The sequence below is a fragment of the Amaranthus tricolor genome, chromosome 9 (assembly GCF_026212465.1).
Source record: "Amaranthus tricolor cultivar Red isolate AtriRed21 chromosome 9, ASM2621246v1, whole genome shotgun sequence".
NCBI lineage: Eukaryota > Viridiplantae > Streptophyta > Magnoliopsida > Caryophyllales > Amaranthaceae > Amaranthus > Amaranthus tricolor.
The window spans coordinates 29,037,217-29,052,626 of NC_080055.1; the positions used below are offsets into that span (position 1 = coordinate 29,037,217).

A 15,410-nucleotide genomic window follows, 5' to 3' on the forward strand; every position below is an offset into this window, starting at 1 on the left:
AACCCCCAAATTATCTTTGATTGCTTTTAGAAAATTCCGCTTTCTCCTGGCAGTCATTTCAGAATGAAAATAGGCGGTATTCTTATCACCATCTCTTAAAACGATTGGGCGACACCGTTGCCAAGCCGAGGTTTCGAAGTCATGTCTAATCTTTCTTATCTCAACTTCTACTTGACGAAACTCCTCCATCACAATCGGCATCTGGACCATTTTTCGAACCTGAACCAGACGTTTTTTCAACCACCACAGTCTCTTAGAAGAGTTGAAATAAGACTGATGACTCCACTCCTTGAGAAGATTACCACATTCCTCCACCAAACGAGACCACTGATCCCCACAACTAGCTTTAGACTTATCCCAGACCTCACGTAACGTATCAGGGAAAACTTCATTATGAATCCACTTAGCTTCATATTGAAAAGGTTTATCCTGACTTATGCGAGAAAGGATCTGATTCTCGTTCATCCCGATCTTAAGAACAATCGGAAAATGATCTGAGCCATCCCAAATAACATTGCTAACAGATGCATTGTTAAAGATTTGCCTCCACCTCGAATTAGCCACACATCTATCCAATCTTTCTTCAATAAAACCCTCGGTTCTTTTATTACTCCAAGTAAATTTACACCCCTCTGCCCCTTAATCTTCAAGACCATTCATCTCCAAGCAAGAACAAAAAGCATGAAGAGAATTAATATCAACACTAGCACCACTAAATTTTACCTCCGCAAAAAGAATCTCATTAAAATCTCCTCCTATCAGCCAAGGAAGACAATTGTTGCTACCTAAATCAGAAATCATCTCCCAAGTTTTAAATTTAAGATTTCTCTCGGCCCACCCATAAACTCTAGACCAACGCCAAGACGAGCCACTCCGATCCTTGATAATGGAGTCAATAACATGAGAATTTTTAGCGCTAACTGTCAGAGAAATATTATTATTCCAGAAAAGAGCCAAACCACCACCCTTGCCAATTGCCTCCACACAATTACAATGATCAAACATCAACTTACATTGAATCTTCTTGATATCAGAAAAAGAGCTCTTTGTCTCACTAAGAAACAAAAGATTAGGAGAATACTTACGCACTAAATCATAGAGTGAATTAACTGTAGAGGGATTCCCCAACCCTCTGCAGTTCCAATAGATGGATGTCTTCATTGATCACTAAGCGCCCTAGTGGGGCCCGCAACCTCCGAATAAAAGCTAGAAGACTGATCCAAATCATCAGACGACTTGTGTTTCTTCTTCACTATACCCAAATCGTCAATATCCATAGGTTGAGTCACATTAGAATCAACATCACAACACCTTTTCTGACCAACATAAACAGATAAAGGGATAGAACAATCAGGCCCACAGACTTTCCGACTCACCTTGCTCCATTTCTTCCTACGAGACTTAGCTCCTTCACCTTTACTTTTATCAAGCTGCAACGTACCCTAATCACTATCGACAAATACAGGAGAATTACCTACATCATGGACCCCAGAAACAGGAACAATTGTAGTTAAAGAAGATACTTCTTCTACGGTAATCTTGGGACCAGTATCAAAGCCTACAGGATTAAAATAATCTTTCTTGCTCTCCAAGTTATCATCAAAACTAACCTTATTAAGTAAAGAAGCCACATCATTTATTGCCTCCGAATGAAAACAAATATCCAGAAGGTTATCATACCTAACCTTAACTCTGCTAATATCGCCATTGCGAAGCCTTAAATTAACTTAGGCTTTTAACGGATTTCTCACATCCACCAAAACCTCTATTCGCATAGATTTCTCTAAGCCACTGTACTCCTCAGGCTCCATAGCAACAAACTTCCCGACTTTCTCACCAAGCAGCTTGGCGTTACCGTCGTTCATTCTTCCTTTGAAAGGAATGTCGTAAAATCTTGCCCAAATGGGCAAGTCATAGAAACATAACTCCGAAGGCTTGATAGCTTGATCAAGATTACAAAGAAGTATGGCATTTCTATCAAAATCCCATGTTTGCCCTTCAAGAATTTTTTGCTTATCCTTCCAATGGTAAAACTGAAACAGAAGCAGATTCTTACCAATGTTGCTGATATCAACACCAAACTGAACCCTCAAAATCTCCCTCATGGTAGAAATGAAAGCCGTAGGGTTAATAAACCTCTCCGTCCATACTTTCCTGATAAGCCTTAATTCCAACCTTTTGTCGTCATTATCACTACCATCCTCACACCAAACAATAGATGTCTCTTCGTCAAGAACATTACCTTCACCCTCCCCAAACCGGAGCCCCTCATCAGTACTAATAATATTATGACGCTCCCCTTGATCATTCAACGCTAAATTTTCTATCGAGGAAAAGATTTCCTCTTCGGAAACACTGGGCTTCCATCAACACAGACAAAAGAAAGGAGAAAGAAAGAAAGAAAAAGAAGAGAGAGAAGAAGAAGAGAAAACACAAACTTCACAGAGGAAGACAGAGAACTAGCACGAGGCTAGGAAAACCTTCATAGACGCCTATCACAATGAAACAATACTTTTTGAAAGTGTTAAATCATTACAATAATAAGAACAAAATCTTGAAAGGAATGGCTTACCAAAGCTCTAGCTAGCAAGCATAACTTGTATTTTACTTGCAAAATGGTTCATGATTCGTTGGAAATTGATCTATATTTCCCTATTCATGATTTACTATAAATTACTTCATGTACACTTGTCTAAAAAAATACATATATCTTCATGAACCTTCAAAGGAAAGGGTCTATTTAGTGCGCCAAACTTTTGTGGGCATCTTTCATGTGGCGCATACAATAACTAGCTAGGAAGACAATGTTGCATGATAGTACTACGCTACCAATACAAACTACAAAGGGACAATATATGTCTATAGTTGATAGAAATAGCTTTGTTATGTACAAATAATGTCCTTTAACAAAGTACTATTTGGTCTAATAGTGATGGTCAATTTTATAACAATGGATTGATCTTCACAATCTTAAAATAATATTTTGTTAACTTTGAACATTGGTCTTGACGGATAATTCTTAGGCTCGTTTAAATAAGTGTCATATAGGCGTATGTAAACGAAATATATAATGTCCATGATGAATATACGTGATTGATTATATGCTTGATCACGCTCAAAAGCATAGCAAAATGTACCTAACGTATAAGTGATGGAAAATCTCTTCACTTGTAAGCGTAAGGAAATTATTTAATAGTTCATTACTTTCCTTTTGTTTAGTACTATAGTTGTTATACCTTCTACTTGATAATATATTGATCTCACCAAAGGTCGCTTAATTGGTTTATTGCACTTTGTAGCATCACCAAAGGAACACGTAATTTATGAGCAGTTTAGTGCAAGATGAGCATAACAAAACAAGATCATTAGCCCTTCTGATTATGTAGAAGAATGTAAATAGAATTACAACGATCCTGGCCTTCATTGATTATGTTCTTTACAAGCTATGTGAAGCTATCGATAATCGATATACGTATCCTGCAAAAGTCAGTGACAGTAGTCTACATGGTTAAAGCCACTTAAAGACTACTACTCTACAAGCATACAACATATACAAAATTTTAAACCTAGCTTAAGAGCCCTAAAACTCTGTTCAACTCAATTTGTTTACATTCTTGAACAAGATAATATGGTATTTTTTTTTATAAAAGCAACTGCACCATCAGAGTCAAATATAAAGACGAGTTTATAAGATTAAGCCAAATCATATTCGGTCTGTTACGCACACAATTTTATACGACATCACACCTGCAATGAGTTAAGTACTTTCATATCCTAAATGGCTCTACACAATGAATCATCGAAACAAAGACCAATGACTCGATATAATGAGTAAACCTAATCCGACATATCATTCTTTACGCGTAGCCTAACACATAACACATCATTTAACATGAACCCGAAAATTAGTAGCGAGTTTCTAAGAAAGACGAGCTGTTAAGAACTCAATAAACAATCTTCCCGCATTTATGTGATTCATCACAATTCACAAGTACAATAATAATATGGAGTTTCTCAAGAAGGACCAATATTTTGGCTGGCCAATTACTAGTAATAGGTCTCAATAATAACCCAAAACTTGAGGAGTCTTCCACTATAACTACAGTAACCAGTAAATGAATCAAGAAATTTAGACAAAATTTGCTTTCTCAAATCACGACATATGCATATAAAGGCAAGTGTGATTGTGATATTTTATCGAGGTACGATTATAAAATGTTTTAGGAACAAAACCTAGAGCCATTGTTGCATCAGCTGGATCTAAATGCGACTTGAATCCCGACCAAATATGAAACGCCTAGACCAGTCTCCAACCACCAAGGCTCTTGTACGCCAGCTGACTTGTTTGCTGAAGTTTTTGAAGAAATAATATCAGTACATTTGTACGAGCTTGGTATTTAGGAACCCGAATATTGTTCACAACGGAAGCGAAGTGATATGAAATAAAGTATTTACCTAGCATAAACAGAGTACCACAGCCACTGAGTACTGTGACCAATCGAAACCCAATCTCCAGGAAGTTGGGCTGCTGCTTGTTCTCCTCCAAGTGGAGCAAATTGACCAAAATGCTTATACCTGCGGGTAAAATATCAGCGCCAAACTTAGACCATGTCACGATAAACTAGCTCTTTTTCTGTACAGAATGAAGATCTAGAACAAATAGCAAGGGAAAATATACAAGCTGAAGTACAATGAAATGCCGTGATGAACTCATGATCGTGCAAAACGTTTCCTCTAAATTGAACATAATCCGAGAAACAAAGACTAAAGTTTAAGTTATAGTAAAATCAAAAATTTTGATCAACATGTTTTAAACAACACGACCATGCCATATTGCTCAAGCAGTGATTACTGATTAGTAACTACTACATTGTGTTAGGGAGTTGATTAGGGACGGCCAATAAAAACAAACATGGGTTAAATCGATTACCTGAATGGTTTAAATCGATGGCGACCTTCTCCTCGGATTCTAATGGGACCTTCAGGGTTCTTTTCACACTCTTCCATACGATTGAAACAGTCAGCAAGATAGGTACCTTGCTGAGCAGCAACCTGCGTAAGACAGTTTTGAAGGCAATACAAAGTGCGAATCAGTGAAAGCAAACATCAATGATGTGGTCTATGATCCCCATGAGTGAACCGGTACCTGAGCAGTTGCTGGAAGATTTTTCATCTGCGAGTCCACTTGTGAAAAAGCAGCTCTGAGCTCTTCAATATTCAATTCAACAGCTTCCTTTTTTGCATCCCCTTTCGCATCGGTCATCAGATCGGTAATGCTCTTCATATGCCTATTCTTGAGGTATAGTTCAATTTGAGGGTATCTTTCCAGGATGTCATCAACCACGTCTTGCATTTCTTTCACTGTCAGAGTTCCAGAATTATCCTTGTCAGCTTTTTTGAATATGTCAGCGATATCTTCCTGAAAAACACATATGGAACAACTTATAAAGTTGGGAAAAAATCTGTCCAATATAAGTTCTATTAGGCTAAACAGCAGATGAATACATAGTTTGAAACCCGATGAGTAACTTGAGCGTCATCAAAATTATCATTTGCCAGATATATGACTGAAAATAACTATTAGGAGTAGAACCTAAGTTTCTTGTACAACAAAGAAGTAGCAGAAAATGTACCAGGACTTTGCGCTGGATAATGGTTGCACAATCACCCAAGGCATATATTTCACCAGTACCCTCCACTCTTAGCCACTCGTCAGTACCCAAGGCACGCCTATTGGTCTGCAATTGTAAATCAGATGTAAAATTACAACCTTATAAAAAAGACCGATATTGAAAGGAGCGCATTTGTTTGATGCATTTGTTTAAAATTAGTGAAGCCACTTAAGTAGAAATAAAACAAATTGTTGAGGTTTAGTATGAAAACATACTTGGCCAATTTGTTTCATGAAATTCATTATCACAGGACGAGTTCCGATTCCGGTAGACCACACAAGCATTCCATAAGGCATGGAGGATATCACCCCACCATTTTTGAGTGCTTTGGTTGATATATCCTTGTCAGTCACTTTTACAACCATAGACCCTGTTTGTAAATTGATACCATCCCTATGAAACTTATCCTCAGCAAATGCTGTAATTCTTTTATCGAACCTGCATAGGAATAAATTAAATTGTATTATTACAGCACATAAAAACTTAATGGATCAACCGTCTATGAGACGGCAGAATTTTATGTCAAGAGGGAGATATTATCAGAAATCAGCCAAAGCATTTCATACAACAACTAACAAATCATACAATTAACTAAAAGGATCGGAAAATTTCTTGTGACATCCTTACAAAAATTTGTTACATGAAATAATCAAATGAACTAGATATTATACAATTAACTAAAAAGATTTTTTTTATAAAGATTTGCCGCATGGAATAATCAAATTGTTTAATGGTTATTTTTATTGAACTAAATATCATACAATTAATCAACTGAAAGATTTCTTTACAAACATTTGTCACGTGTAATAATCAAAATGGTTAATTGTTATATTTATTAAATTAAAATAAGGAGGGACTGTATACTTAGAGGGAAACCAAAAATATGTCTACCATCAAATAAAATTATATTCTAAAAATAATAATAATAATAATAATAATAATAATAATTATTATTATTATTATTATTATTATTATTATTATTATTATTATTTATAACATTTTTAACGTGAAAATTAAAATTTCATAACGAAAACATTTTTTTCATCCCATAATCTTCTATGGTTTTAACATGTTTGATGATTCTGTAAAAAACTAACTTATTATTGATAATGCACGATGCTTTTTACTGAAAAAAATATCTTACATATTCAATATATGATCTGTTGCCTCCAATAATGTTATCTTCACAAACTCTTTAGCTTTGGGATATAATTTCACTAAATCTTCATTAACAAAATCATGAAGTTCTGCGGCAAACTCAACACCTGTAGGACCACCCCCAACAACAACGAAATGAAGTATTCTTTTCTTTTCCTCCTCGCTAAGTGTTGGAAGGGCGGCCTTCTCAAAACAGTCAATAATGCTCTGACGGATTTTTTGAGCATCCTCTACTTCCTGAAATTACAATTCTTATTATTAATTACAATTTTAAAATTTAATCAATTAGCCATATAAAGACAAAATTATTTAAAATAATATATATAGTCCATGTTTATTGTTGGAATGTATTTTAAAGATATTGCATTTCTCTATTTAATAATGTATTTTTAACATACCTTTAAGAAATGGGCATTCTCCTCTACTCCAGGGGTGTTGAAGGTGTTAGAACGAGCTCCCATAGCAATAACAAGGTAATCATAGTCGACAGAGAATTCAGCTTTCCCATTCAAATCAGCATTTTGAGTTGATCGACATGTAACTTTCTTTCTTTCAGGATCAATACTTAGACATTCAGCTTCCCAATAACTAACACTTAAATCTTTCTGAGAAAATATTAAAAGACAATAAATCAATGTTTAAACAATGCAACAAACTCTATTTGTGAACATACAAAATAGGTTCTCTAAAGAAATGTTTTTCTACCTTATTAACCAATTTTCGAATTGGTTCGCAAATACTACGAGCTTCAACTGTACCACATGTGACACTTGGTAGCAAAGGTGTAAATGCAAAGTAATTACGAGGACTTATGACATGAACATCATACGAAGGATTTTTCAAGTTTTTTAAAAAACTCGTTCCAGCCCAACCAGTTCCGAGAACCACCACCTTCTTTTTCTTGTTGACAACTTCGAGTTGTGGAAATACATCATTTTCCGCTTGATATGACTTTGAATCAGAATAAGCCAGAAGGCCGCCACCAGCACCACCACTAAAATGAGAATAACATCAAACTATAATTTAGAATTATACATGAGAAAAAATTAAAAGTAAATGACAAATATTTTTTTTTTCCATAGTGCTTTTATAAAAAAATTAATTTTATGCAGCATTAACGATGATACACTCAACACGTACGGGTGAAAAGATAGGCTTAATTAGCTTAATGGAAAGCTAAATATACATTATTATAATTTTTAGACATACCTCGTCCAATTTCCCAAAAAAAAAAATGAGAGCATAAATCACATAACAAAAATGATTAACAATTCCTCTTACCACACATGTATTAGATTAAATTACATTTCATCAAAAGAGGCATTATAAAACTTAAGTTGCAGTGCCAATTACCAGGTATATGTATCTTACAAATTAAGAATTCTTGTTGTAAGTTACTCATTTCTCATTCATGGCAAATAATTGAGAGAGTCATTTATGGAAAAGCAAATTGTGAGAGTAGAACGTCTAACTTGGGATGAAACTTTTGGAGGGATTCACTATAAATTTTCTATTCCAGTGTTAACTGTTCAGAAAGGTCTTATCATTTTTTCATGTTTCTTAATCAAATTTTATTCCCTACAGACAAACAAGAGACATTTTGGTCAATCCTTCCGATTCCCATGTCCTCTTCCTAGTTACCAATAGCCAAATGCTCCCCTGGAGAATTTTTGGAAGCAAGATAAGTAACAAGTTGATTAATACAAACCATTCACTCTATAATTCAAACACGCGAAGTCACCATACAACTGGAGACATTATACATGATATTAAATGTCTAAATGAACTAACTTTTTGCCAGAATACATTGAAAAAAATCTTCAAAAATCCATCTAAATGATTCCAATAATCAAGCTACAATTGAAACCTTAACCTTGATATAACATTATCCGCTAGCTTCAATAAGATGCAGTATCTCATAAATTTATACAATTAAGTACATCACCATTCTAAAGGTTCATCGCCAAATCTACTATTCCTCCAAAAATTGGAAATTTATTCCTATTTGCTCAATTCTACACCTAATTTTGCTTCTCAATTTTTTGAAACGAGGACGTGCATCCTACTGTTCAGTACTACCTATTTTGCTGTATTTGAATTTTTCAATATCATAACCAAAGTGAAAATTAAAATTTGACGCATAAACATTAGCCTTCCTCAACCAAATCTCACTTTTATTATAACGAAAAAGCATCAAACAATCATCTAACAAAATCAGCAAAAATAGTTACAATTAAACTCAACATAAAACAATTTCATAAAAAAGATTCTGAATTTCGTAATTACAGAAAAAAATCCAAAATAACACACGAAAAAAAAAGGCATGGAACAATTAAAATTCTCGAAATCAAAAGTAATTACAAAGCAATTTCATTCCAAAAAACAAACCTTTCTCCACAGACAGATCAAGGAGATCACAAACAACGATTACAAGCTAACATTAAAATTCAGAGCAAAATATTAGCAATGAAAATCAAAATGAATCAATTACATTAGTGTTTGGCAACAAGTATTTCATTTCAAACTATGGATTTCAATTATAAATGAAGGATTTGACAATAACAAGGTTTAGATGGTCATTCTCGCATATCCAATTTATATCACTTTGAAAACAAGGTGGAATTTAATCTAAATCTACATTTAAAAATTTAAAATTTGTCAAACAATAAATTTAAGCAATTCTAAATTTTCAAATGAAATCATCGTTTCCATAATATAAAAACAAATTGAAAATTCGCAATTACAGCAACAGTCAAAAAGCCAAACCAGAAAAACCGCATACAAAAAACAAAATTCTAGCAACCAAAAGCAATATAAAACCAAATTCAATTTTAAAAAATATTAACTTAAAACTCTTCGCAAATACAAGGAGATCACAATAACGATTACGAACTAATATTACAATTCCAAGCAAAACAAAAGGCAGAGGAATGAGATACCTAACGGCGACGACGACGAGAATCTTGGAGAGAGAAGGATTATTGTAAAAAGTTTTACAAACCTTTTCGTAAATCGTCATGGTAATAGAATAGAAACGCAGAATTATTTTTATTTAGAAGTTGAGAAAAATTTTATGTAACTACCAGAAGTTTGGAGAATGAATATGGGAAATGTAGGCAAAAGTGCGTGAATTTGGTAGGCGTTGTTTTTATATTTGTCGTCGAAATTTAATTTTTGACTTGTACCTAAAGGCTACTTGTCCGCGTAGAAATGACCGGTGGCCTCATATTTTATTTTTTTATTTATAGTTACTCTTTTGTTGGTATAGGGTAGGGTTAGAGAAGAGGAAAACTAACTCTCACAAATTTGCAAATAGTCCGATAATCTAAGTTGATAGCGTCGTTTTGTTCATTTTTGAGCCCTAGAGCAAAAGATAAAAAGCGCCCCTAAAACTTAAATCGTAACGAATAATATAATACACCTTTTGATTTTTATTGCTGATATATAAACTACTTTATTAAAAAGTACAAAAAACTCATATTACTTGGCAAACAATATAAGTTATATTTAAATGTAATTAAAATTAATTAATATCACTTATATATATAAAATTAAGTTTTTTAGGCTCAAAAAAAATCGGACCGTGAGCAGTAGCCCGCTTTACTCTTGCTAATCGATGGCGATGTAATTCAACATTAATAATGGGTGTTATATGCTCCAAGCCTCCACATAAGATATAATCGATTCTCTCAAATTTTGCGAAGCAAATTTGGAAAAAATAAAAAAAAAGTTTTTTTAATAAAATTTACAAAAGTAAGTGCCTAAACAAAATGATTCACAAAATAAACTTCTTTCACCGACATAAGAAAAGGAATTGTCCGTTGTTAATAATAGCGGATAATTAGTAAATTGAGTCAAAGTCAGCTTAATAATCGCCTGCACTTGCTAGCATCGGGCAGTTAGTAACAACGGGCAACACCTTACCTCAAGTTCTACAAACCTTGAGTAACAGTAAACGATTATTGAACGAATTTTAATTTAGTTCAGGAATCGTCTGCTATTAGTAATAGTGGACAACACCGTACCTGAAGTTTGAGTGAAAGGCATTTATTTAGGAAATTATTTTATTTCAAAACTTATTTTTTAAATTTTTTATCAATAAAACTTTTTTTTGATTTATTCACAATTTTGATCAAATTGCATTTTAGGGTTTAAAGCCATTTGTGATCTACAAATCTTTTTAAAAAATTTAAATTTAAATAGAATGGGGCCAAATTTCCCATATTCTCTCATATGCATTCATTTGAGCCACGTGTTCAGCGGCTATGACGGTGATTACAAAAAAGAAGTAGCCATCAGTCAGATTTGACGGCTTAGATTTATACTTGCAGCTCAAGAATGAACCAAACCAACGGTTGATGTAAGGCTTTCTTTCTTTGACCATTGATTCTTGTTAAGTTGGCGTAAGAATAAAATAAGCATAGAAGAGTTGGCACAGGAAAAAAGTGGCTTCCAAAATATCATAGTGCATGTTCCGCAGCATCAACCTAGATCTGTTCCCAAATACAAGTACTAATTCTTTTTTACTTTCTCCCTTCTAAATTAGTTGCAATATTAGAAAAATAATATTATTTATTTATTATTTTTAATTTATGATTAATTTTTTATTTATAAGTTAAAATATAGTAAAATAAGATCTTGTTTGATTCGTCTCATTGCAAAGATTATTAATATCAAATTTTTATAATTTTTATTATACATAATTAGATATATTAAACATTGAATTAGTGTATTGAATTGCGTGAAAAAGCAAACATTGTAAGTAAGTTGAAACGAAAAAAGTATAATACTTGCATTATTTCGGCTTGATTTAAATATTAAAAATATGATTAATTGATGATAAAATTTCTATTATTATCCTCAAATATTGACAAAAGTTAAGAGTTAATGAAATAAAAACATAAAATATGAATAAAATAAAATAACAGTAAAAATGGGCGATTTTGACATTTTTCCTTTGTTCTATTTTATCTATTATAAAGGGATTTCGCACAAAAATTAAGAAATCGGTATATTAATATTATAAAGGTCGTTATAACCTCTAAAGAGATAGATGTAAACGTTAATAAGGTATAAGTAAAGAAAAAAAGCGATAAAATAGATATTAACATAGTTAATTTTTACCAAAAATAGTACTGTAGCAAGAAATATGAAATAGTTAAATAAGAGAAAGTGCAGCAAATGTATTGAAAATAGTATAATAGAGTATAATTTACGTATTTACGAAGTATTTTCTAAATGTTAAGAGGACTTTGGGTCGGTATGATTTTGGATTCTCTAAGGGTATGTTGACAATTTGAAATTCATTTTTAAATATTAAATTGGATTAAATATTATATTTGGCAAATCTTGAATTTGGAAATATAAAATTAGATCAATTTCATAAAATTGCAATAACAATGTAAAATTTGATTAAGTATCAAAATTTGCAAATTTTAAGTATGCAAGTGTCATTTTATAATGCTTAAATTTAAATATCAAAATTAAATTTTATATATTCAAATGAATTTTATGCTGTCAAACACTACCTAAGCTAAGTCAGTGGAGTAGCATTTTTCTATTGAGATTAGTCAATTTTGAGTTGTTTATGGTTATAACTTATACTATTATATATTGTGGTTAAAGAATATTCCATTCTAAAATCATGAAAACATTAAAGTTGGGATCAAGTACTAGATATGATAGCAAGTAATTAATTATATATAATTCACAATACATATTAATATTAATATACATACATGAGAGATTTTCTTTTATATGTATTTTTATTAATATTTTTTAAATTTATAATAAGGATTAAGGATCAAACTTGTATTGTAAAATGCAAGCTTTCATATTAAAATTTGTATAAGTTTTTATATAGTATTTGAGAATAAGTATTTCATTTTAAATTATGGATTTCAATAATGAAATTATAAACAAAGTTTAGGTAGTCATTATCAAATTCTCAACTTTAACTACTTTAAAAATAATAATAAAATTTGATCTAAATCTAAATTTAAAAATTTTTAATTTGCTAAACAATAAAATTAAACCAATTCCAAATTTCTAAATAAAATCCATCGTTCCAAAACATAACATTAAACAATTTCATTTCAAACAAAATTATGCATGCATTAGAATTATGGGTTGGTAGTACAAGATTAATAACTTTTTTATTCCACTTTTATGACAGGGTCAAATCTTATAACAATTCATCACCTATAATAAGATTAAATCTTTCATCCCTTCTTACAAGAAATTGCGCAATAGTGCAAGTATTAAGATTGGAACATTATATGCATAATACATTGCCATCAACAATATTGTTTATATACTTCTATTTTCTTTAATAACCATACATCTAGTTTAATTCACTATTTTAATATTAAATATTTTTAATTTGTATAACAAGTATTATAAAAATTAATATAATAAATTGTCCGATTTTTTCTTCACACATTTCCAAACTTGTATAATAAAAAAGATTGATTGAATTAAGTAAACAAACTAATATTTAACACAAAAATTAAACCCAAAAACACAAAATATAACTTTCATCAAAAAAAGTCACGATACATAAATTTGGTGGGAGAAATATCAATTTCTATTAAATTATCATCCTCTTCATAAAGAAATTCTTCATGATCAACTAAACTATTATTATTATTATTATTAGTAGTAGTAGGTTTCGTTATCATATTATTAATCCCTTTGTTACCATACCCATAATCTAGTGCTATTTCAATTAATTGTTCTCTTTCATCAAACCATAATTTTGACGAACTATTTGAATCCAAATCTGAATCCGAATCTGATTCCGGGTAATACTCGTACTTCTCAATTATTTCTCCATCCGTATAACTTACATTACACAAAAACGCATCGTTTTCTTCTTCCTCTCCTTCGTACGCTTCGTATATCACTTCTAGTGGCGCACCAACATCCCATTCAAGGAAAATGTTCGGGCCGAACGCGGGTACAGGCTCGGGCTCAACCCAGCCCATACACTGGCTCCTAGTCAAACTATAAAGTGTATGATCAACTTCCTTCTCTTGGACTTGTTTTACTTCAAGCTTGGGTTCGGGCTCAAATGAGGTGTGCTCTAGAGCTATATATTCTATGTTGCATGGTACTTTTGCCATTTCTCCTTTCCTTTGATCAAATTCCTCCAGCTCGGGCTTGGGCCCGGGCTTGGTTTCGGACCAAGGTTTGGGCTTAAATATGGTATGCTCTACGTTTATATTATTGCATTGTACCTTTGCCATATCTCCTTTCCTTTGATCAAATTCCACCTTCTCATGATGTTCAGGCTCGGGCTTGGGTTCGGGCTTCAATGTGGAATTTTTTAACGCCATATTACATTGTAACTTTGCCGCCTCTCCTTTCCTTTGATCAAATTGCTCCAGCTTAGGTTCGGGCTTAGGATTGGGCTTGGGCTCGGCCTTTATTGTGGTATGCTCTTGGGTAATATTCCATTGTACCCTTGACATTTCTCCTTTCTTTTGATCAAATTCCACATGATTAGGCTTGGGCTTGGGTTCGGGCTTCAAGGTAGTATGCTCTAGGGCCACACTACATTGTACCTTTGCCATCTCTGCTTTCCTTCGATCAAATTCCACCTTCTGATCATGCTTAGGCTTGGGCTCGGGCTCAGGCTCAGGCTCAGGCTCAGGCTTAACCTTGTCTTGTTCTTCGTTAGAATATATTACCACCTTTCCTGTCCTTTGATTAACCTCCACACTCTCATACTCATACTCAGGCCCGGGCCCGGGCCCGGGCCCAAAGTTAAGGTGGCCTAGTTCTTGTTCTTGTTGTTTGATTTGCTGGGAAGTGCCTAATCTTAAGAGTGATATTACGAGGATAAGAGTAGAAACTAAAAGAGGGGAGATAATCAAAACATGAGGGAAATATATAAGGATTAAAATAAAAAGAGTGATAATACAAGAAATAAGAGGATTAGAAGAGAAACTAGACTGAGAAAAGGAGAGATTTGCCATGATATTGCTATGCAAGAAGAGAATTCCCATTAGTTTGGTTTTGTAAGAGAAGATGTCATTAAAAAGTAGTTTTGCATTATGAGTAAAAGAGGAAAGGTAGAGAAGACCCATCACTCTTTAATAGAAAGTGGGAGAAGTAGGGAAAGGTAAGGAACATTGAAATAGTGATGTGAATTTAAAGGGGAGAAAAGAGGGGGAAAAAGAAATGAATGAATAGTGGAAGTTGGCTTTAGTGTTTTGGGACACCCTTTGGGATATACAATGTGTAAGAATAAAGGCATATGGAATACCAAAGATGATGTGTGAGTTACAATGGTACATTGATTTTGATCCAAAAATATTGATCACCAATAGTTTAGTTTAGCCATTTTAGTTAGTTTTTTGCCACCACAATTTTACAAGATTAACTAATACCACTATATATTACTATGCCTTTTATCATCTTTTAAAGTTTTACACCAATATTGATATATTTCTCACAATATTATATCAGATCGGTAGCAAACTCATAAAAACAAAGAAAGAGTACAAATTAAAAAAAATTATATGAAAATCTTTGTATATTAAATAAATTAACCTAATTTTAACGTTCGAAAAGATA

The 15,410-nt window shown here is 32.7% G+C and overlaps 2 protein-coding genes across 2 annotated transcripts; both read right to left on the reverse strand.

Moving 5' to 3' along the window:
• Window positions 1–3,936: 3,936 nt before the first annotated feature.
• Window positions 3,937–10,021, reverse strand: LOC130823528 (external alternative NAD(P)H-ubiquinone oxidoreductase B2, mitochondrial-like). Its single transcript, XM_057688161.1, has 10 exons — window positions 9,770–10,021; window positions 7,536–7,824; window positions 7,229–7,435; window positions 6,817–7,067; window positions 5,888–6,110; window positions 5,634–5,738; window positions 5,147–5,419; window positions 4,931–5,052; window positions 4,456–4,575; window positions 3,937–4,348 (listed from the first exon to the last, which is right to left on the reverse strand). The coding sequence occupies exons 1-10, from the start codon at window positions 9,847–9,849 to the stop codon at window positions 4,261–4,263; spliced, it is 1,758 nt and encodes a 585-aa protein (XP_057544144.1). The 5' UTR covers window positions 9,850–10,021; the 3' UTR covers window positions 3,937–4,260.
• Window positions 10,022–13,338: 3,317 nt separating this feature from the next.
• LOC130823529 (uncharacterized) lies at window positions 13,339–15,358 on the reverse strand. The gene has a single exon (XM_057688162.1). It carries the CDS (start codon window positions 14,918–14,920, stop codon window positions 13,370–13,372), a length of 1,551 nt encoding a protein of 516 aa, XP_057544145.1. The 5' UTR covers window positions 14,921–15,358; the 3' UTR covers window positions 13,339–13,369.
• Between the last annotated feature and the right edge of the window lie 52 nt (window positions 15,359–15,410).